Consider the following 23373-nt stretch of genomic DNA (forward strand, 5'->3'; position numbering starts at 1 on the left):
CCAGACTAAAGTCAGAATTGGAATTGCTTCTTACCTTAGTTCTATGCTTTATCTTCTGATACTGATATCTCCTGATACGAAACTACTGATATCTTCTTTGATATTGATCAAAGTAATGATGATTGACTTTATATATTATCATTGTAACAATTCCCTTTATGTACCCACATTGCTTTATTATTACAGATATCAGGCCTGTAAGATTCCTAAAATATCTTGTCCAGAAAAATATTATTCCATTTAAATTGTAAACTAAATACACATTAGCTTCTAGCAAAATAGTAAATGTGAACATTCAATGAACAATTGCCAAATATGGGGGAGACAGAAAATGGGAATTAAATTCATGGGTTTATTTTTGCCAAATAAAATTAAGATTTGTCCCTGGTTGACTGAGGGGAATGACAACAAAATAATAAAGGGTTTTTGTATTTTGGGAGGCTTAGTTTTAAATAGCCCAATATTAACAACAGAAAAATTCCTATGGATTTTTCTCTTCCTCATTTTTCAAAAAACTGAGCTACCAGAAAAATAATCTGTTTTTGGCCCAACTCATCATGGGATTCTTCCAAGTTCTCCAGCTTCTCAGTCACATAATTTACTATCTCCAAGGAGCATGGCTTTGTGTTTGTATAATACTGGACCTCCAGAGAATTCCCAATAAATTATCTTTAGAGGAAAGATAAATTAGAAATTTTGCCCAGAGTGCTCTAGATACCAAGTCTGATATATCATAGGACCAAAACTATATAAAAAAATACCAGTATGTTTCCTTTTTCCTCCCAGCTAAAGAAATAAGTCAAGAGAACAGCTTCTGTTAGCCAAATAGGGACACACTGATAGGACGGAAAGCAGAAAGTCTCTCTGTACAAAGAAGTTGCCTTTACTGACTGTATTTCTCCTTCTTGATTACATTTTCTGAACAAAGCTACACACCTTTGAAAAAGATGGAAACTCTCAGAAAAAGTTTGCACTCCGCATGTCATTATTATCTTTTCATAATATTGTTTCACCAAAACCGTATTAGGTGAAATTCCTTTAGGGTTTGTGAAAGGGCTTGGCAAGGCTTCTAACGAAGTCCATTTTAATGCTAGTGGGCAAAGGATAAAATTGCACAAAGCAAGTGATCACATACCAACTGCTGTCATGTAATCCCAGCGCTCAACGAGGCACATCTTGAAGATGAGGTGATCTGATGTTTGCCCTTGGCCAATGAGTGAAATCTGCCTTTCCAAATTCTGGCAAACAGATGAAGTCCAGCCAATGAGAAACCAAAACACTACCAGGAGTATTACTGCCAGCATCCTCATGACCCGTCCACCGGTCATGTATGGAATCCGTTGGGCTGTTCGTGAAAGAAACACCTTCAAAACCCTGCAAAAGCAAGACATCAAAATTTGAAGGCAAACCTAACAACCAGAAAGTAAAATTCTAAAATATCTCATTTTTCTAGGTGAAATTTAAACCCACCCAAACCTACTTGGGCAGAGTTTTAACACAAAAATCAAACAACAGTGTTGCCTATACTTTGACTGAATTTCATTCTAGTTTACCTTCCAATAGCAGAACAAATACCCTGCATTAGGGGTCAGTGAGTCAACAGATTTGTGTAGGATGGAATTCTTTTGAGCATGTTTTAATATTTCAAGGAAAATTCCCAGGACCTTAGAAAGATCCACAGGCAAACACTGCTCAAACAGGGTTTCTGAGGGATCAAAAAATAGTCGTAAAAGTGAGTAGTTGGGTTTTACAATATTATACTAAGTCAAAGACTTCCTTAAACCAGTTGTTTTTTTTTTTACAGTAGAATGTTATAAAAGGTATTTTCTGAAAATCATTTTATATAACCTCCCTTTATAGTCATTTTGTCACATTACCAAAAATAAGTACGAAAACAATAAGAAGGGTATTTAAATACCCCTGAATAAGATTATTGTATTAAGGAAGAGGATATGACCTATATGAAATACAGCAATTTTTAAAATTTGGGCTTTTTTTCCCCTGTATATATGACTCAAATGCACAGCCAGAGTTGAGACCTACTGGATTACATGATATCTAAGAACTGCTCCATCTCTAAAAATGGTGTGAAGATAAAATCCAACCTTACTATAGGGATCTTTCCAGCCATCCTTTCTTTAATTTCATCTCCAAAATATTCTTAGCTGATTTTAACTCCGCATTCTCATTCCGATATTTTAGGTCACAATATTGTGGCTTGACATAAACTACCATGAGTGGTTTATGATACTATAAGGGTATCCATAATCAATTCCCCAAAGGCAAAAATGAATTCATCTTCCCAAGTTTTCTATTTCCTGCTCTGATTCTTTCAACATTTTAAATGAAATATTCATATGCACTCTTCATAAAAGTCATTATAAATATGGAAATGAAACATACATACCTGAAATAACCTAGACGTATTTTACTATTTTTTCTCTCAATGCTGGGCTTTGATAGCTCTTTCAAATTAACATAACACATCCAGTAAAGAAAGTTATTTTCTAGCAGATTCTTATTTATCCTTCCCCCCTGCATATCTTTAACCCCACTGTCCTTCACCTAACACACAGCATGTAGTTATTTAATTCTGAATAAAATACGTATCCTCAATTTTTATGTGGAACAATGTCAGAAAGTTATTAGTATAAAATAAGAGTACAAAAGAAGATCACTTTACTCACCATTTAACTACAGATAGTCCCCAACTTAAGATGGTTCGACTTACGATTTTATGATGGCATAAAGTGATAAGCATTCAGTAGAAACTGTACTTCGAGTCTGAATTTTGATCTTTTACGGGGCTAGTGATATGTGGTACGATATTCTCTCCTGATGCTGCAGCTCCCAGGCAGCCACACGGTCACAAGGGTAAACAACTGACCCACTTACGACCATGCTGTACTCATTCGACCATTCTGTTTTTCACTTTCAGTACAGTATTCAATAAATTACATGAGATATTCAACACTTTATTACTAAATAGACTTTGTGTTAGATGATTTTGCCCAAGTGGAGGCCAATGTAAGTGTTCTGAGCACGGATAAGGTAGGCTGGCCTAAGCTATGATGTTAGATGTACTGAATGCATCCTCGACTTCAAAATATTCTCAATCTACAATGGGTTTACCTGGACATAACTCCACTGAAAGTCAAGGAAGATCTGTAGTTCACCAGATTAGCAGTTACTTTCCATTCCCTGGGTGAAACATACTGAGTATGGCCCGTGTCATGCTGAATGCTAGTACTGGCAGCGAACACAATGCCTCTCTCCAGTATGCCTCACTTTTGCTCCAACTAGTTGAATTGCTACTTGTTAAGAATCAGTTGTACTTGTCCCCAGATTATGCCCACTGTTATCATCTTTTTTTCTTGATAGTTGATTTGTAATATTATATTAGTTTCAGGCATACAACATAGTGATTCAATATTTTATAGATCATACTCCATTTAAAGTTATTATAAAGTAATGGTTATATTTCCCTGTGCTGCACAATATATCCTTGTTGCTTTCTATTTTATACATAGTAGTCTGTATCACTTATCCCATGCCCCTAACTTACCCCTCCCCCCTTCCTGTTCCCCACTGGTAACCACTAGTTTGTTCTCTGTATCTGTGAGTCTGTTTCTGTTTTGTTATATACATTCATTTGTTTTATTTTTTAGATTCCACATATAAGTGATAAAAGAGTATTTGTTATCATTTTATATAAGTTAACTAAATTGACTGTGTAAGCAAAGGAGACATTTGTACAAAATTCTATTTTGAATGCTTTGGAAGGACTCTATAAAGGTGAGTCACTAAAAGAACTGTTAACTTAGGGGAAAGTAAGGAAAATTTTAATATATTGTGGTGGTCAACAAACCAAAATCCAGAAGGAGTCTACACTCAGATTACCTCAAAATAACAACCAAAAACTCTTCAGATTCTCACTCCTACTTAAAGAACCAAAACTATGAACAATAGATAATACATTGCAGTGATTTATGCTACAAAGAGAACGATTAGATCCACAGTCAAAGAAGAGGACTTACTTCAAAAATATTGGTGAGTGATTATTTGTATCTTAAATTACAGTATCTATACACTTCTTTAACCCCTTTCTACTTTAAAAAACTTTATTCATTAATTGACCAATCACTAATCCATTAAGAAGGCTTCTACTAAACTCAGCAGATCAAGATTCAAAAACTCTATCCTAGGAATGAGAGAAATTTCTTGGAAAACTAATATTTTTGCCAGTGCCAATCTTATTTTTTGTAGGAGAAACCTGTAGCCACTATGTGCACGTAATTGTTTCTGGTTGTACCTGGATGAATTCTACATTTTGAATGATTAGGATCTCAAAAGAGGGAACCTGAACCATTTTTCTGGTCTTCTATATTTTGGCTAGGGCCAAAAGAAAAAGAGAGAATTGTTCCAAATTCTACCTTGACTATATTTGAATATCTGAAATGTAATTATAATGAACAAAGGTTTATGTAGTGACAACCATATGCGAGGTATCATACTAGGCAACATGGAAGGCATAATATATGATTCCTGTCTTCCAGAAGCTTACAATGTAAGCTATGTAAATAGCTACCATATAAAACGGCATATATTATATGTTGTTGTGTGTAGTTAGTAAGTCCAGGAACCTAATAGAATAGGTGCTATTTGGTCTGGGTCTTGATGGATATCAGTAGGTAGAAATGGAGGAAAGTGGAGAAGATATAAGGAGACATTCTAGCTGAAGGGAATCACATAACAAAGTACAAAGCAGGGAAATGTACGTTGTCTTTGAGGGACAGTGGGTGGAAACGTTTGGCAAGAAGGGAAGTTTTTTTTCAACCCACAGGGACTCCTAGGGATTTTTCAAGTTACTGCGAAGGGTTTCACTGGGTTGAGAACCATTGCTTCAGAGAAAAATAGTTATGATTTATATTTTCTTTCCATGGCCAATATGTGGGAAATCATTTATTTTTCTGATACTTGAAGATTTTCACATAGAAACTCTAAACCTCAATGAGAGGAAATATTGAATTTTTAAAATGACTATCTTTAAAATACTTCTTAACCAGATGAGTTTGTCATTTGCAGAGGAAATCTATATGATCCCAGTATGGTAGTCTTTTAATCAAGAAATCCAACTTCTAAATTATCAGAGATTTTCATGCTTTCCAGATGACCCCATGGGTATTTATTGTAAAGTCTGAGAACTCAAGATTGTCACAGATCCCCAAATCTCATTTCCAGAGAGGAAAAGCCAAAGCAGAGCCCTCATGAGTCTCCTGTTACTGCTTTTACTGGCTTTCAAACACTAGAAAATACAATAACACAACTCTGCACAGCAATCTAAGCATTTCAGGATATTGGTTTTTGTAAAATGGAATAAGATGCATTTTTCTAGGATTGTCTTAAAATAAAATGAGAAAATTCTGCTATATCTTTAAAAAATGAGCTCTTGTTAGTCTAGGGTTCACTGCCTAGAAACCAAGTTCTAAAAATGAAATCCTTAGACATGCTTTTATATGAAATACAGCTGTAGAAAAAATGCAATCTTATATCGATTACTTTTCTTACTACTTTTTTCACAGATAAAATTTTAAGCTACCATCTGTTCAGAAGGTTTCACTATTCTAAAGGAAAGCAGTAATGTATACAAGAGGACTGCAAAAAATTTCCAGAATTTAATATAAAAAGGTATATTTAAAGTATATATTCAGTTCTCATTATTAATAGTAGAGAAATTCATAGAAATCATGTTGAAATGATAAAAAAAGAAATTGGCTGTCACTATATGTCTGCCTCTACTTTTTCACATTCCACATTTCTAGTTTGAGCTCATAAAACTCCACTGTAAGGACTTGTACTTAGGTTATCGATTATCTGCTTCAAATATCTAATTGATGTTGTTACTCCTTATTTAACTTGATCTCTCTCCAGCTTTTGGCGTGGCGGAGGCACTTGGCTTCCGTTATGTCACATTCTCTTGACTCTCTGCCTACTCCTCTGTCAGCAGCTTTTTAGTCTCTGTCAGAGTCCTCTGCCTCAGTCTTCCCCTTAAATAATAGTGTTCCTCAAGGATCTCCTAAACTTAGTCACCTTCTATTCTTGCTCTACGGATTATACCTGGGAAATTCCATCCACAATTCTGCTTCAATCATGTACATGCTGGTGAGTCCCAGATCTGTAACTTCGGTTTAGATCACTGTCCTGAGCTCAAGATCTGTATACTCAGTGACCTACGGGACATCAACAGGTTCCCCAAATAAAATCGTCACTCTCTCCACTCCTCTCTCCTCTAACCCACTGTGTTACCTGTCTCAATGACCAGTACCAGTTAATTGCTCAAAGCAGAAACCTAGGAATGAACTTTGATACTTCTCCCTCATTTACATTCCAGACACCAAATGCATGATTAAGAACTTAATTTCTACCTCTTAAATATCTTTCAAATCCTTCTATTTTTCTCCATTTTCACTGCCACTATATAGCTCCTGGTCATCAACCTCTGTCCTCAGTAATTTCCTAACCAGTCTCCTTATTGGTCTTGCCCACGTTCAGTCCACACTCTATGCTAAAGCCACAATGATCTTCTTAAACTGCACTCTGATCATGTTTCTCTCCTGTTTACAGTCCTTCTGTGGCTCTCCACCCAAATCCTAGCTACCTTACGATGTAAAACGCCTTTAAAAATTGGTTCCTCCTTGCTTCAGCATGCTCATGTCTCACTGTTCTTCCCTTCCTAGGGTCCTGTGGGTCCCTGTGGACTACATGCAGGTGTCCTCTATCTGAACCTTTGCCCTCAGCTTCCTGTACTGCCCCTCCCTCCATCAATACAAACACCTAATTTAGCTAATTCCTGCATATTTCTTCATGGCTCATTTGAGATGCCACTTGCTCTGGGCTAGTGGTTCCCAAACCACTATCATCAACACCATCTGGAAACTTGTTAGAAATGCAAATTGTTGGGTCCCATCCATACCTACTACTATGTCAGAAATTCTGGGGATTAGGGCTCAGAAATTTGTATTTTAACAAATCCGTTAGGTAAATTCGGACGAAGGCTATAGTTTGAGAGCTTTTTTTCCCCAAAAGGCTTAAGACTGGTGCAGGTGTCTTTCTAATGGGCTGACTGCTCTAAACTGTCAGATAAATTTTTGAGTTTTTGTTATGCTGACACCAAAATTTAAAGCCTCTAGTAACAGAAAGTTTTCCATTTTCAGAACATCTGCATCTGTTTGTGATTTAGCTGCATCTTTTTTGTGTACTAAACGGGAATAAACATATACATCCTCGAGCCATCTAGTCTTCTGTTCTATTAATTTAATCGGAATAATCCTAAAGTCTTGAAGTTCTCCATTAGACTTGAATTTCTATACATTTTACTACTTTCTTAGAAACTCCAGAGAATAAATGCTTCTGATGAAAAGTAGGAGGTGATTATTTTCTTCTATAAATATAAAGCCACTCAATTCTTGACAAAAGAGCCTTAAGAGTGAACAACACGAAAAGGGCTGAAGTTACTCCCTCCCAGTTTGCTTTAAATGGTCACAAGCCCTCATGTTTATTAAGCTTTTCAACAATTTCTCAAAATTTCATTTTCAGAAGTAACCTAAAGCTGCTTCTTGGTCACTGGGTAGATGTTAGGTATATATTAAAAAGGACTGGCATCACCTAGGCAGAAACAGATTGTTAACATTTATCAGACATGAAGTTCAGTAAAACTGTTGTGACTATTTTAAGTTATTGCTATTCATAAGAAGGAAAACTCACAACTCAGCTTCCCAAATATGGGTACTTTTGTCCATTTCAGTGACCTGCTTGTGCTCTCATATCTCATACTAAGCTTCCTTTCTTTTGACCTGATTGTAAGTAGACAGAATAAGGCAGAATGATGAAAAAATAAAGGAAGAAGGAAGGGTTACAGGACTGTTGCAAGTCAAATATAGAGCTAGAAGGAACTTGCGGATTATCTCTTCTGATATCAGAAATAAGGAAAGAATGTCTGCTCTCACCACTTCTATCCATCATTGTACCAAAAGTTCTAGCCAGAGCAATCGGTCAAGAAAAAGAAATAAAATGCATCCATATTGGAATGGGAGAAGTAAAACTGTCTCTGTTAGTAGATGACATGATCTTATATATGGAAAACCCTAAAGAACACACACACACACACACACACACACAATCTGAGCTAAAAACCACATTCAGTGAAGTTGTAAGATACAAGTTCAACATTAAAAAATCAGTTTTATTTTTATATACTAGCGATGAGCTATCTGAAAATGGAATCGACAAAACAGCTCCATTTACTATAGCATCAAAAAAATACCTAGGGGTAAATTTAACCAAGGAGGTAAAAGATGTGTATGCTGAAATCTATACAACATCACTGAAAGAAATTTTTAAAGATCTAAAGAAATGGAAAGACATTCTGTGTTCATGGATTGAAAGACTTAATATTGCTAAGATGGCATTATTCCCTAAATTGACCTACAGGTTCAAGTCAATTTAACAAAACAGTGTGGTACTAGCATAATGGTAGACACATAGAACAACGGAATAAGACTGATCACCCAGAAATAAACCTCTCCATCTCCAGTCAACTGACTTTTGACAACACTGTCAAGATCATTAAATAAAGAAAAAATTATCTTAAAAAAAAATCTATTCAATAAAAAAGGGCGTTCCCTGGCAGTCCAGTGGTTAGGACTCGGTGCTTTCACTGCCGTGGCCCCGGGTTCAATCCCTGGTCGGGGAACTAAGATCCCACAAGTCGCATGGTGCAGCCAAAAAAAAAATCTTTTAAACAAATGGTCCTAAGGACGAGTGTATATCCAAATGCAGAAGAATGAATGTAGACCTCTACCTCACATAATATACAAAAATTGATTCCAAATGAATCAAAAACCCAAATGTAAGAACTAAAACTATAAAATGCTTAGAACAAAACAGAGGTACAAATCTTCCTGATCTGAAATTAGGCAATGGTTTCTTAAATATCATACCAAGGCATATGTAACAAGAGAAAAAACAGATAAACTGAACTGCATAAAAATAAAAAATTTGTGCATCAAAGCACACTATCAATAAAGTAAAAAAGAAAACCCACAGAATCGGAGAAAATATTTTCAAATAATTTATTAGATAAGGGTCTCAGATCCAAAATATATAAGAACTCATACAATGCAACACAAAAAGACAAAACACCCAATTAAAAAATGGCCAAAGGGGGCTTCCCTGGTGGCGCAGTGGTTGAGAATCTGCCTGCAAATGCAGGGACACGGGTTCGGGCCCTGGTCTGGGAAGATCCCACATGCCGCGGAGCAACCAAGCCCGTGAGCCACAACTACTCAGCCTGCGCGTCTGGAGCTTGTGCTCCGCAACAAGAGAGGTCCTGACAGTGAGAGGCCCGTGCACCGCGATGAAGAGTGGCCCCCGCTCGCCGCAACTAGAGAAAGCCCTCGCGCAGAAACGAAGACCCAACACAGCCAAAAATAAAATAAATAAATTTTTTAAAATTTATTTAAAAAAAAAATGGCCAAAGGACCTGAATAGACATTTCTCTAAAGTGATGTAGAAATGACCAATAAACAGCTGAAAATAATCTCAACATCATTAGTCATTGGGAAAATGGATAAAAAGATTTTCTTCCTTTTGCCCTTTAAAAAATTTAAAGTATCTTACTGTATTTTATATATCTTTAAAAGAATACATAAAATAAATAAATATAAATATCTTCCAGTCACTTTCAAAATTTACTAGGGGGAGGGGTGGAGTGGGAGGCAGGGGTCAGCAGATGTAAGCTATTATATACAGAATGGATAAACAGCAAGGTCCTACTGTATAGCATAGGGAATTATATTCAATATCCTGTGATAAACCATAATGGGAAAGAGTATAAAAAAGAATGTGTATATGTATAACTGAATCACTTTGCTGTACAGCAGAAATTAATACAACACTGTAAATCAACCATACTTCAATAAAAAAATTTACTAGGAAACAAAACTATCTATCTATCTATCCATTCCCACAAAGTGTAAATATTTGGTGCTAATGAGTGCAGCAGAGAAAACTGCTACAAATTGCGCTGTATCCAAAGCGAGCGGTACTGAATAATGCATGAAATGAAAATCCCTAGGCCAGAGCCAGAAGAAGGTTTTTTTGCAGCCTGCTTAAATATGTTTTAAATATAGTACAGAAAAGTCTTTTGTTTTTTCTTGATTAGCCTTAGAAAAAGGAAAAGTCAATTTGTTTTCAGAAATCATATTACAGGGAATAGGAAAATGTTCTTTTAGCATTAAGTTTCTTAATCTCTCTCTACCCCCTTTCATTTAAAACAGTTCCTCATTTTTCCTCCTGATAATATACTCAGATTTTCTGAGCCTAGAGATATTGCCTTTCCAGGTTTCTTAAAACCAACCAACCGACCAACCAACCAACGTATAGCAAGTATTCTGTGAACCCACACATGCATGGACGTGCCAGATGTTCTTTTAGATCTGTCCTACATCATTAATGTACTAAGTCAAACATATCTATGGTTACTGAAGGAAACTCTTTTTATAAATGAACCTTCTTCATTTTTGCCTATTTCAGCTCTATTTTTCCTTATGATCCATATTGAGCCAGCTAAAACCTGCCCCATTCTCCCTTCTTTCTTTCTCCAAAGAGAAACAAACGGTTTTAGGTTCAAATAAATTGCATTGCATGAATGGCCCGCCAGTGAGGTTGGGCGGCGGGACTTGTCTGCCCTGGGTGCAAGTAATAGTGTCCGTAGAGAATTTAAGGCAATAAAAATGACAACTCAAAGCTGTTCTGCTTTGTATCATCACCATGTGCTGGTGATTCTAAACAATGTCAGTGATAAAATACTCCTCCCTGAAGGACTGGACCACTTTTACCACCTTCCCCTAACTTGTTACACCTCTGTATTGCACTGTTAATAAACAAAAGACTTGCAATTTTCCTTTGGCTTGGTATGGTAGTCTTTGGCTGTATGACTCTCAAATGTGGGGAGCGACCACTAAAGAAAAAGGTGGGAGATTTGATAAAAGTGAATGAAACCCTCAAATTCCCGTCCTAGGCTAACAGTATCATTTCTAGTGACAGACTGAGATCCTATTCCTTTTTCATATTTTCTTCAAGTTTTCAAAGTTACTGGAATTCTGTAAACACTAAAATTGATCAGTGAGAGATCAGGAAAGGGAAAAAGAAATGTTAAACAATTTTACTAAGCCTTGAGGGAAATGGCTGAAATAAAACAAGAACTCAGGTGTTTCCTGCCTATCCTATTCTCAAGGGACTAGAACAGTCACTTTATCAGCACTGATAACTGCCTTAGAATTTTCTGCCTAGAGAGGTATTACTTTTTAAAAAAAATTTTAAATAAAAAATTAAGTTCTTATAAAAATGAGAAAATAGCATTCAAGGGACTTTATCCCTTAGCTCAGGCTACCTTGATCCCTGAAGCTACCTTGCGTCAGGTCCGACAAAGCCTGGTTCTTTAGCTTTCTCTTCAAGTCTGTGACCTTCTCCATATCCTTTCAATGAATTCCTTTTTTGCTTAATTTAGCCATCCTCAGTGTCTGTGGTTTGCAACCAAAACCCCCTGGTTGACATATTTTACAAATATTTCAATCATGTTTAAGATTTACAGCAACTCTACAGGTGAAGTGAGAAGTGATTCTCAGAAGCTAAAATAATTTCTTCTTGGTTGTATAAGTTATTAGTGGCGGAACTGAAATTCAAATTTGGATTTGTAAAGATTTATGTCTTTCCTCTCTATCATGTTACTACAAAATCTTCAGAGTCCTTTCTTGAGGACAACACGTTGCTTGACTATAAGAGAGATCAACCAAAGACATCCCTGCAGCTCCATTCACTATAACCATCCACCCATTCATTCACTTAACAAATAACTGAATACATTAAATGGGCAAGATGCAGCACTAAGGATGGGGAATACAAAGCTGGTTCAGCCAGTCACTTCCATCGGGTTGCTCACATTCCTCTGAGATGTTGATTCTTCAGTTTATAGACTTAAACAATATTGGAATCAGTTAAATTTAAACAATATGGAAAAACAATACAATATACAGCCATATGGTTCAGACAGGATACGAATAATTCAGCGTATTAAATTAGAAATAGTTTCCACTCGATTTAAGCCTTCAGTAGGTAATTCTTCACTGCAATGACTTCTAGAGACACACAGTCGGAGAGAAAATCGTTTTAATTACAGTCTTTAAAATAAAGAAAAGAATGATGAAGTAATCTAGTTTCCCAAATCCCAATCATTTGTATGCCACCCTCAAGATTTCTGCCTGTATCTGTGTACCAACTAATACTTTCTTTAAAACAACTTCTATTTATTGCTTTAAAATATTTTAAAGGGACTTCCCTGGCGGTCCAGTGGTTGGGACTTCGCCTTCCAATGCAGGGGGGGCAGGTTCGATCCCTGGCCAGGGAGCTAAAATCCCACATGCCTTGCAGCCAAAAAACCAAAACGTAGAGCAGAAGCAGTGGTGCAACAGATTTGACAAAACTTTAAAAATGGTCCACATCAAAAAAAATCTTTAAAATATTTTAAAGAAAACTTTATATTGCTACTTTCAATGAAAAACCGGTAGGTAATCCATAAATAGAATGTAACTATGAAAATAAATACAGTGAAATAAAGATAATAAATTTCATCTAGAGAGTATTGCAGTGGGAAGCTCTGAGCCTGAAGCTTGATCAACAACTCTTTGTTGTAAAGGAAAATTAGCAACTGTTCGGCAGGTGTTAAAGACCTACTATTTCCAAACTATTTTTTCTCCTGGAAATAATCAGAGGGATGGAAAGAGAACCTGAATGGAAGGAATTTTCTTACTCTGTGATTCAGTGTTATTTAATACTGTGTTTTTGTCCCACAAACAGCCTCTCACAGATGGCAATGTCATGTGTTTCAGGCACTTGAGAGCACACAGTGAGTCAGGGAAATAGGAACGCTTTATGTGTGGAGGGAACTGTGGGAAGCAGCTTCCAAGTCTGCATCTGACATTCATTCATTCATTCACTTATCAACTGTTATGCATCAAGCACCTGCCATGTGTCATTCATTGTGCTAAGAGCTGGGGATTCACTTGTGAATGACCTCATTTCAAGGAGAAGGTAAATTAGGTAAAAATGAAGAAGATAATTACATAAGCAAACTGTATCATATAATAGAGGACCCAACAGATGCTAAGGGCTAGACTCATAGGGAGAGAGGTCATTCTCAAGTCTCAAGAGGCCACCCATTCTTCTGGGAATTCCAGAAGTCTCATTGTCCATTATAGGCTGTCAATGATTTCTCATTTCCTTTAGCGAGCACCAGCTGAAAAATAGTTATCATATAAGCAATGGAAACCGGAAAGTACTTAAAGAACAGGACACAAGACCAAAGTGTGCTATGATGTGGAAAGAATAAAGTGAGCATCAGAAAGACCATGAGAGATTAGTCTAATCATTTCTTTCTGTAGTAAATAGAGGGCTATGATTTCCTAGGCTGAACTGAGATTTAAACTGGACCTCCTGAAGTCCAGCCCAATAAACTTTGTACTATATGACATATATAAGAAAGGATCTTGAGAGTTAAAGACATTTACATTTGTTCCAAAAAGATAATCTGGAGCATTCCCAGTTATTAAAAGCACAAAAAAATAGTAAAAGAAATGGAGATGCTTGTGTAATGGAGAGTATAATGATCACATTTCAAGAAAGGGTGAAGGGGTGGCATTTAAAGACAAATATAACACATATTATGGCATCTAAGAGAAACTGTTTTATGAGCCATATCAAGATACATTTATTGAGAAATACGGTCAAATTAGCATGAAAATATGAATGGCTTACTGTGACTATTAAATCAGCTTTAAAGCTGATCAGCGTAAAAGGTTTCTCTATAGAACTAGAGTGTTATCCTGCAGGAGAGATTTATACGTTAACTCCTATGCTCTTTGGCACCACTACGTTGAGAAAACTTGGAAAGAGGAGGCAAGGGAAAGCCCTGGAATCATTTCCAGCTATTCCCAGCCTTTCTGGATAGGTAATTTATTTTATTGTCTCTTTCCTGCTAGTACTTATCATGTACTTTTTAGAAGTAGGTGATTTTGAAACTGAAGTATAAGGGAATTTACAGTGTTCTCCAATTTATACGGCTGATAATCACTGGAGCCTACTGGTGAAGAAGGGAAACCAAGAATACTATTTTTTTGGAAATTCATCCAAAGAATATCAGTGGGATTACCCTGGGGCATGGAACTCAGGAATGGAGGACAATAGCTTTTGTTAGCTAAGCGTATTGCTGAATTCTACTATACAGGATTCTTTGGTAGCTCTGGACTTGGATGATTATTGCAGCTGTATTGTCTTGTATTTCTTCCTGTTCTTAGCTAGTAAATACTGCTTCACATTCATTCTAAATTTATTTTTTATTCAGAATTAACCTTGCCATAACCAATGGCACATTCATTAAAGCATGTTGTTCAAATTCAATTGTATTAAAGACTTTCCTAGAGAATCCTAAAGACAGTGTCTTGAAAATAAAAAATATATATCATCTTCCTATCTAAATTTCTGAAATTTAACCATTTAAGTGGCTGACTGAGCTTGCAATTACATGCTAAGCCAAACGCTTTGATCCTCCCATGGGAACGAAAACTAATAAAACATAATATACCTGTGAAGCTTGAGAGTGACAGTTCCATAAACAGTAGCAAAACCGAGAAGACGGACCCATCTTAGGAGAATACAGCGAAATGTGCTTGGCTCAAAGTACAAAATAACAACCTGTAGGATGAGAAGAGAAAGAAAGAGACCTTCAGGATCAGCTGATGACCCACAGATTAAAATCAGTATTTCACAGTCTGATGTTTAATACTATGAATTTTGACATGAGAACATATTTATTTGAATAAAACTCTAAAACATTATTTTGATCATTCTTTGTCCAAAACAAAGAACTATAAAGTCTCCTTATTGCTTTCATGTCAGATCTAAAGCCTTTAATTCTAGCTTTCAGGAGTTTCTAGCAATTGCCTCTAAATTTTTGGTATGTCCAAGCTTCACTCTCCTTTACTTCCCCAGGTGGGCCAGCCAGGCGAGCTTCCACTGCCTTTCTCAGCTGGAGCCGTGCCTATCCCTGCTCCACACTTCCGGCCATACCTTTCCCCTGTCTGAAATATCCTAAGAGGATTATCCTGTACTGCACCCCATCCCCCCATCATCTATCACTCCATGTTTATTACCTCACTTCGTACTTGGCTCCATCACTTCACTAACTCCTCACTTCTCACTCCAGAGTTTTCACTCAACAACTATTAATTAAGCATTTATCATGAGCCAGGCAATATACTAGATGCTATGGGTACAAAGGCCAATAAGAAAGGGAAGAGAGCCATATAAAGAAGAAATTGGAGGCTTCCCTGGTGGCGCAGTGGTTAAGAATCCACCTGCCAATGTAGGGGACACGGGTTCAAGCCCTGGTCCGGGAATATCCCACGTGCCACAGAGCAACTAAGCCTGTGCACCACAGCAACTGAGCCTGCACTCTAGAGCCCGCGAACCACAACCACTGAAGCCCGTGTGCTACAACTACTGAAGCCCGTGCACCTAGAACTCGTGGCTCCACAAGAGAAGCCACCGCAATAAGAAGCCCGCACACTGCAACAAAGAGCAGCCCCCACTCACTGCAACTAGAGAAAGCCCGCACGCAGCAGCGAAGACCCAACACAGCTAAAAATAAAATAAACAGATAAAAAATTTAAATGTATATAAATAAGTAAAGAAAGAAGAAACTGCATCAAAGCAGTATAGGTGCTGTGATAAACATCTGTGCAGGCTCCATGGGACACAAAGGAACAAGTGGCCAACTCTGGGGGATGGTCAAAAGTCCTGTGAAAGCACGGTATGCACAACCTCTCATCTGCTACTGCGTGGCTTTGAGCAAAGCCCTCATTGAATAGGAAACGGTTTGGACCCGCTAAAGGATTAATGCCGTTGAAAAACGTGGCCTTGCACTCTTCTGCTGGAGCAGCTGGCCTGAGCTGATTCTGCTGAGCATAAGGTCATTGTAACAGAAAAGTATGCCCACTCCTAAAATCTCCAGTGTTATTTTGGTTTTTCCTCCCGAAGACGTGAATACTGGGAAACAGAAAGCATAGCGGGGGGAGATGGGGCAGGTGCTGACATTTTCTTTCTTTTCTTTCTTTTTTCTTTCTTTTTTTTTGCGGTACGTGGGCCTCTCACTGCTGTGGCCTCTCCCGTTGCGGAGCACAGGCTCCAGACCCGCAGGCTCAGCGGCCATGGCTCACGGGCCTAGTTGCTCCACGGCATGTGGGATCTTCCCGGACCGGGGCACGAACCCGTGTCCCCTGCATCGGCAGGTGGACTCTCAACCACTGCGCCACCAGGGAAGCCCGCTGACGTTTTCTTGCTGATATCGGACAAATGGAGCCCCACTCTCCAGCAGTACCAAGCATGACATTACCTATAACTCTATGCTGGCATCTCTCTAATATTTCTACTATATCAAAGTATTAAATTAAGCATTGACAAGACCATTATGATTAAATTCTCAAGGACTAGGGAAAAGACTGGACAAAAGTGTCAAGAAATGAGAAGAAGGTAAAAAATAGATGTGGACAGGAGAGAATGTTCCTTTGTGTGTATATAGTACTTGTCCTTAATTTTCTAATTCACTAAGTCTATGCTGAAGACAGAGATAAAGATTTGATTTCAGAATTTAATCTGCCAGGAAACTGCATCCAAAACTTGATATAAAACCTTTCTTTTATTTTCTATTTTCACAAAACAAGTTAAAATTCTGTAACTTTGTATTCTAAGTTTTAGTTCATATGTTTTAGACATAGTTCCTATGCACAAGGGCCCAGTGGTAATTATGAGTTCTGCAAAGTAAGCTGTACTGTTTACTAAGGAATTGGAGCTCAAGGAAGAAGGGAAAACTTATGGGAAAGAAAAAGAGAAAACTTGATATAAGATTAAGGAATTAGGGAAGCATAAGTGCTCCTTCTCATGGCAGAGAAAAATGATAGATTAGAAACTAGAGAGATAGGAACCTAAAGTCTAGAATATATAAAATCTCAAATATTTCCACTAGAAATGGCTTTAGAGATTATCCCAGCACAGTGGATTCCTGGGGGCTGCAAAAGCCTGAGACTTATTGCAAACTTTTCTATTTCACAACAAGCAACAACTAAGAGAATGAATAAGCAAAAGTGAACAACTATACTATAGACGTCTGCATGATTGTTTTATTTTGAACGAAAGAATTGCTCTTGAACTGTTTGGGAACTATTGATACAGGTTCAAAATTTTATTTCACAGATAAAGAATCTGAGGACTTGTTACTGTAAGTGAAAGATTGAGTCGGTCAGAAATAAATGAAAGAATAACAGATATAAGTTTAAAAAGTAATAGAAAATGAAATTCCAGTGAACTTAATAAAACATATTAGAAACAGTTCAGCAAATAGTGAAGCAGAGCTCTCAATTTTGCAGTGTGGTGGTGGAGAATACAGGCTCTGCATCCAGTCTCCCTGGGTCCAGTCCTGGCTCTATTCTTTATTAGTTGTATGACTTTGACAGACACTGCTTTGCTATGCCTCAGTCTTCCCATTTGTAAAATGAACACAGCAATAATACTTGCAGATGGGACTGTTTTGAAGTTTCAGTGCGATACACATAGTGTCTGCTACAGTGAGTATTCAGTAAGTATTGGCTAATATTATTATGAGAGTTGATTTATGAATGCTTTATTCTAAAAGTTACCCCTGCAATGCAGTATAATTGCATCTCATGAATTCAATGAATTCTTTACTAATGCTTCTAGCCACTCCTTTTGAATTCCTATAATCACTTTTATTGTATATTTTTTCTACCTTATATTATAGTTATCTGTAGGGGTCTCTCCCTGAATCAAATGTAAAATCCTGTGTGCTTTACATTTATATGTAAAATATTTGCTCAATGATCTGTTTTAGTTAATTTAATAAATACAATATTCTCTTCAAAATAAACTATTTGAAAAGTCCCATTAGGGTTCACTGGTCTTTGTGACTCTAACTTACACGTTCACTAGTTATTTACTCTGCGTGAGGCAGTAAGGGATTTAGAAGCCATAAAAGTAAATCCGATGCAGATTAGGTCCTCAAGTTATCATTTAGAAGAGTGGATGTTACATGTAAATGATAAAAATACTGGCATGATCTTACCACATATTTATCCAGCATTATTGCTAGATACTAAATTATACATTTTTGCATTATTTGCACATTTAATCCTCACAATACCTTATGGAGTAGGGACTTTTATTTTATAGAAGAGAAATGAGGCACAGAGAATTTAAGTGATATGCTCAGGGCCACACAGCTAGGAAGTGTCAGAGCCAGGATCTGAATCCGGGTGGTTTGGTTCCAGAGTTCATGCTCCTAAGAGCTGCACTGGCTTGCCTCTCCAAATAGTTACACCACGTGGGGAGATGACAAACACCATAATACCATGGACTGCATCATATTGAGGATTCAGAGAAAAGGGAAATTTCTCTCAGTGGAAACAAGCAAAGCTATCCCGGGAGGCTGGACATCTGAGAGCGCATGAAGGAGGAGCGCGTTTAAGTATGGAAGCAAAGAGGAAAGAGGACGGGGGCCTGAGACAGAGCCATGGTTGTGGGGATGCTTCAGAGTGTAGAGTATACAGACAGACACAGTGGGAAGACATCCACGGGAGTGTAGAATATCAAGCTTCAAAGCAGAGACGCGGCCAGTTCACTGTAAACTGTGAATAACAGGGTGAGGAATTCAGATTTTGTTCCAAGAGCAGACATGCCATTAAACTCTGAGTTGAGATCAGAAGTGTGTTCCAGAAAGTTACTCTGGTAGCAGCATGCAAGAAGACTGGTTGCCCATGGAACGAGAAGAGAGTGAAGGTGAAAAGACCAGTTGGAAAAAAGAAAAACAATCCCAATCCATCATCTTTCCCACCAGCCTTTTCCCTCTCCTTATATCTTATTCCACCATTCCTCTTTCCTCCAGCTCCCAAACGGCAGCTAGGGTGATGTTTCTGACACCTCACTCTCCTGCCTAGAACCTTTCACTGGCTCCCATGAAAAAGTCAAAATTATTCGAGCTGGTTGTCCGCAGCTTGCCTTTATTACATCATTGCTTTTCCTCCACCCAAGCCCTCGAATCCTTGCATATGCTGTCCCTTCTCACTGGACGTTCCTTACACAGCCCCACAGTCTCACCTGTACCTGGCTTACTCCTGTTCACCTGCAGGCCTCAGCCTGAATATCCCTTCCTCTAGGAGGACGAAGCTTTGCCCGTGGTTTAGGACACTGTCCCTGCTTTATGGCAGCATTGGACCCATGGCATCATGTTGGATTGTAGGCGCTGTGACAGCCATGCTTATCACGTTCACTTCTGTAACACTGGCGCCAGCAGAGTCCTGGCACACAGGAAATGTTCAGAAATATTTGTTGAATGAAAGAAAAAATAAAGCGATAGGAAAAAGGTAAAGAAAAATGTAACAAATACAGTGAGAGTGGGAATTTAGTCACGCATGGGAATAGAGGAAAAGATGGTGCTAAATCAAGAAAACTGAGCAACTGATTATTTGTTGAGGCAAAAGAGAATAAAGTGTCAAAGATAATGTAAAGATTTTAAGCCTGGATGACTGGGAGGATGATTGTGTTTGAAAAGAAACAGATAAAAGAAAAAGAGGCATAAGTCAAAAAAATTATGTTACCTTTGCTTAAAACTCTCCCCATTCCCACCTTGTCCTTCACGTCTCAGGTCAGGGTTGGCATCCACGATGCTCCCCAGCACCTCCAGACCAAGTCAGGTTTCCATCTCGCTTGCACGGCATTTACTTGTATTGGATTCTGAGCTTTCTTTCATCACACTCATCAAATCTATTTTGATATAATTAGTTCTGTAATTCTTTTGTTGAATGTGTCTTACTAGCATGTAAGACATGAGGGCAGAGATTGTAACTGCCTTATTCATGATTGCATGCCTATTCTCTAGTGCTGTATGTTGTAATAGGAGGTAACCCAATGTGGAAGGAATGAGATTAAAAAAGAAGGGAGGGAGAGAGGAGGGAGGAAGTGAAGAAGGAGAAAAGATAGTAAGTTCATTTTTGGATATATTGAGTGTAAGTTTCCTGTTAAGACATCCCATTCAGATCTAGCTTTGTATTAGTTAATATAATCTGTAATGAGAAAAAAAAAAACAAGGCTAAGATGCTTCAATGTTTTTCACATCCCTATATTTAACCTTTTCTTGTTAAATATCATGTATATAAATGTATAACAAATTATTGTAAAATAAATACCTCCTGCCAAATCCCAAGTTAATAACAAATTTCATAACAGACCTTGGTAGGAGAAGAAATGAAGAAAAACTAAGCCACTGAGCAGAAGATTTATGAATGATGCAGCTAATACTAATAGCTGTCATTTTTCTGTACAAATGACAACAATAGCTGCTCATGCCCACCCACTGATCATTGTGCTAGACACGTTACTTACATTTAAGGTCCAATATATACTTTATTAACCCATTTTAAAGACAGAGACTTAATTTTAATGGGGTTCACTGACTTGCCTATTATCAAAATAGGAAACCATTGCCATTATCAAAATAGGAAACCCATAAAAAAAAATTCCTTTACTGGAAGAATTGCCTAAGGTGTATTTTCAAAGTACATATTTCAAGGGAAAACTTTTCCCGTTTTCTTTCCAATACTAGAGGCTAATGATAGATATAAAGATATTTTATTTAATGTGTGAGAAGCAGGATATAAGTGAACCATCTAAGGACCAAAGAACATGCACAACTGCTGGGCGAATAAGCACAGTGTATAAACTGTTAGGGTTAGGAGGGTGGGGTGAGAGAAAAAGAGACATTCGGGGCCAGCAAGAGAAAACGTGTCACAGCAAAACCACCGGTTTTCTTTTACCTTTAATATTGCCTCTTGGGAACTCACTATACTCTGCCTAGAGGTTTGTTTCCCCCAATCTTGTTGAGAGGAAGCCTTCAGTGTGAAGGTCTAAGGTGGATGTGCCCCTATGGGCATTTTAGCAACTTGGCTCTACAACACTGGAAGTTTCTTCAGTTGCTTACAAAATTCAATCAGCTGATCTTAGTGGTGGCATGCTCTAGGCACTGTGATTTTTAAAAGTATTGCTGTTTTGGAAATACCCTTCCGAGCATTCCCCTCATTCCAAACAAGAGTGCACAGATTATCCACCCATTTCATCAAATGTGACTTTTTAAGCTAGTTTTGAAGTCAGCTTGATTGCTTATACCTTTTGAATACTGAACACAATGAATGAGGAAGAAAAGAGAATCATAGACAAAAGGCAATTAGTCTTTTCAAATATGTACAAAACAGAAGAAAATTTTAAAATAATTTTCCTCTGCAAATATAGACACAACACCAGAGGTAGAAAATTGACCTCTGCTATGTTTGCTCAGAAGGTACAAGGCCTGGTGCTTCTGGAAGAATAATGCTTAGAAGGTGGAACCGTCAGCAGTCAGCACAGTCTGGTACTTTACCCGAAGCTCTGACACTGAACGATGTGAAGCTCCTGTTTTAGGCCTGATATTTTAAGGATCTGAGCAAGTTTCCTAATAGTGTTGGACACAGCAGTTCTACTTTCCTAATTCACTCGTCAAGTGTTATTTGCTTCAGTTCAGTGAAACTGGCTGTGAATTAAACCATTTTTATAGGTGAAGAAGGTGTTACATGCGTTGGGGTTTCTGTTGGTGTGTGTGAACAGTTTTATTTATAAAAAAAGATTCCTGGGTAACGGAAGCACGGGGACAGATGCCGGTGGTGAGACGTTTGTTGATGAAGCTGCCCTTTGATAAGGATTTGAGGGACTCCTGGGGCTTTAAGGACTTTCTCTACCGCATCTACAATTTCCTTCTGCTCCATACAAGGAAAAGTTCTGCTAGTCAAATATTTTCCAGGCCCACTCATCCCTCTCAAGTTTACTGTGCTCCCAACACTCCTTATTGAACAAGGGAGAATGAAGCTTATATCTCATCTTGATGGAGGACAGTCCACAAAAGTAACACTTGGAAATATCTAGTGTTAAAACCTAGTACTTAATCTACCCAGGTTTGCTATCTTTTGAACTAGGAGGCTGGAAATGAATCATTTAGGCAGGACTAAGTATATTAAAGCACTTTTATATGTGATTTGCTTTAAAAATAAGTAGATTCAAAGTCCTTGAATGTATTCTAAATTATTTTTCTATATTTGGCAAGACATATGGTTCCATCCACAGGAAATTTATTTAGGGTGAAAATGCATGTCCTGTAAATGTTTAACTAAATATCTGAAGTTGGATTCAAACTACAAAAAATAGAAAAATACTTAATACAAATTACTATACACATGAAGGGGTCTATGGTTGTGATTAAGACTTTCCACAACCATAGTCTAAAACTTATTACTGGGGCTTCCCTGGTGGCGCAGTGGTTGAGAGTCCGCCTGCCGATGGAGGGGACACAGGTTCGTGCCCCAGTCCAGGAGGATCCCACATGCTGCGGAGCAGCTGGGCCCATGAGCCGTGGCCGCTGAGCCTGCGCGTCCGGAGCCTGTGCTCCGCAACGGGAGGGGCCCCAGCAGTGAGAGGCCCATGTACCGCAAAACAACAACAACAACAACAAAAAACCGCATCTATTATCTCATGGTATGTGTGGGTCAGCAATCTAGGCTTTGCCAGTCTCAGGGTCTCTCCCGAGATTGCAACAAAAGTACTGCTCAGGGCTGGGGTCTCATCTGAAGGTCAGCTGGGAAAGGATACACTTCCAAGCTCATGTGGTTGTTGACAGGATTTGGTTCCTTGAAGGATGAGGAAACTGAGGGCCTGAGTCTTTGTGGGTTGTTGGCTGAAGGCCACTCTCAGTTCCTTGCCATGGGGACCTCTCAACACAACAACTTTCTTCATCAAAGCCCAAAAGACAGTCTGCTAGCAAGATGGAAGTCATAATCTTCTGTAACCTCATTGCGGAAGTGACATGCTCTCAATGTTGATGTGTTTTATTAATTAGAAACAGGGTGGTCAAAGGGAGGGGATTGAACAGGCTGTGAATACCAGGAGGCAGGGATCGTTGGGGCCACCTTAGAAGCTATCTACCACCAAAGGAGACCCTACTTTGAAATCATCAAAAATGCTATTATCTACCTGTGTTCAAATCAAATGATATAAGAAGAGTATAGAACAAAAAGCCATTAAATACCCAGGGCATGCATTTAGAGAAAGAATAATGTGAAAAATAATTTTAAAGAAGACATTTTTAAAAGATGAAAAGAAATCTACTGA

The 23373-nt window shown here is 38.0% G+C and overlaps 1 protein-coding gene across 1 annotated transcript in view; it reads right to left on the reverse strand.

Moving 5' to 3' along the window:
- Positions 1 to 23373, reverse strand: part of GPR158 (G protein-coupled receptor 158) — a 322771-nt gene that overhangs the window by 29964 nt on the left and 269434 nt on the right. The window contains exons 6-7 of the mRNA XM_030837212.2: positions 14699 to 14808; positions 1136 to 1374 (exon numbers count right to left, since the gene is read on the reverse strand). Coding sequence (XP_030693072.1) covers positions 1136 to 1374; positions 14699 to 14808 — 349 coding nt within the window. The remainder of the gene's footprint in view (positions 1 to 1135; positions 1375 to 14698; positions 14809 to 23373) is intronic.

The sequence above is a fragment of the Globicephala melas genome, chromosome 2, assembly GCF_963455315.2.
Source record: "Globicephala melas chromosome 2, mGloMel1.2, whole genome shotgun sequence".
NCBI classification, from domain to species: Eukaryota; Metazoa; Chordata; class Mammalia; order Artiodactyla; family Delphinidae; genus Globicephala; species Globicephala melas.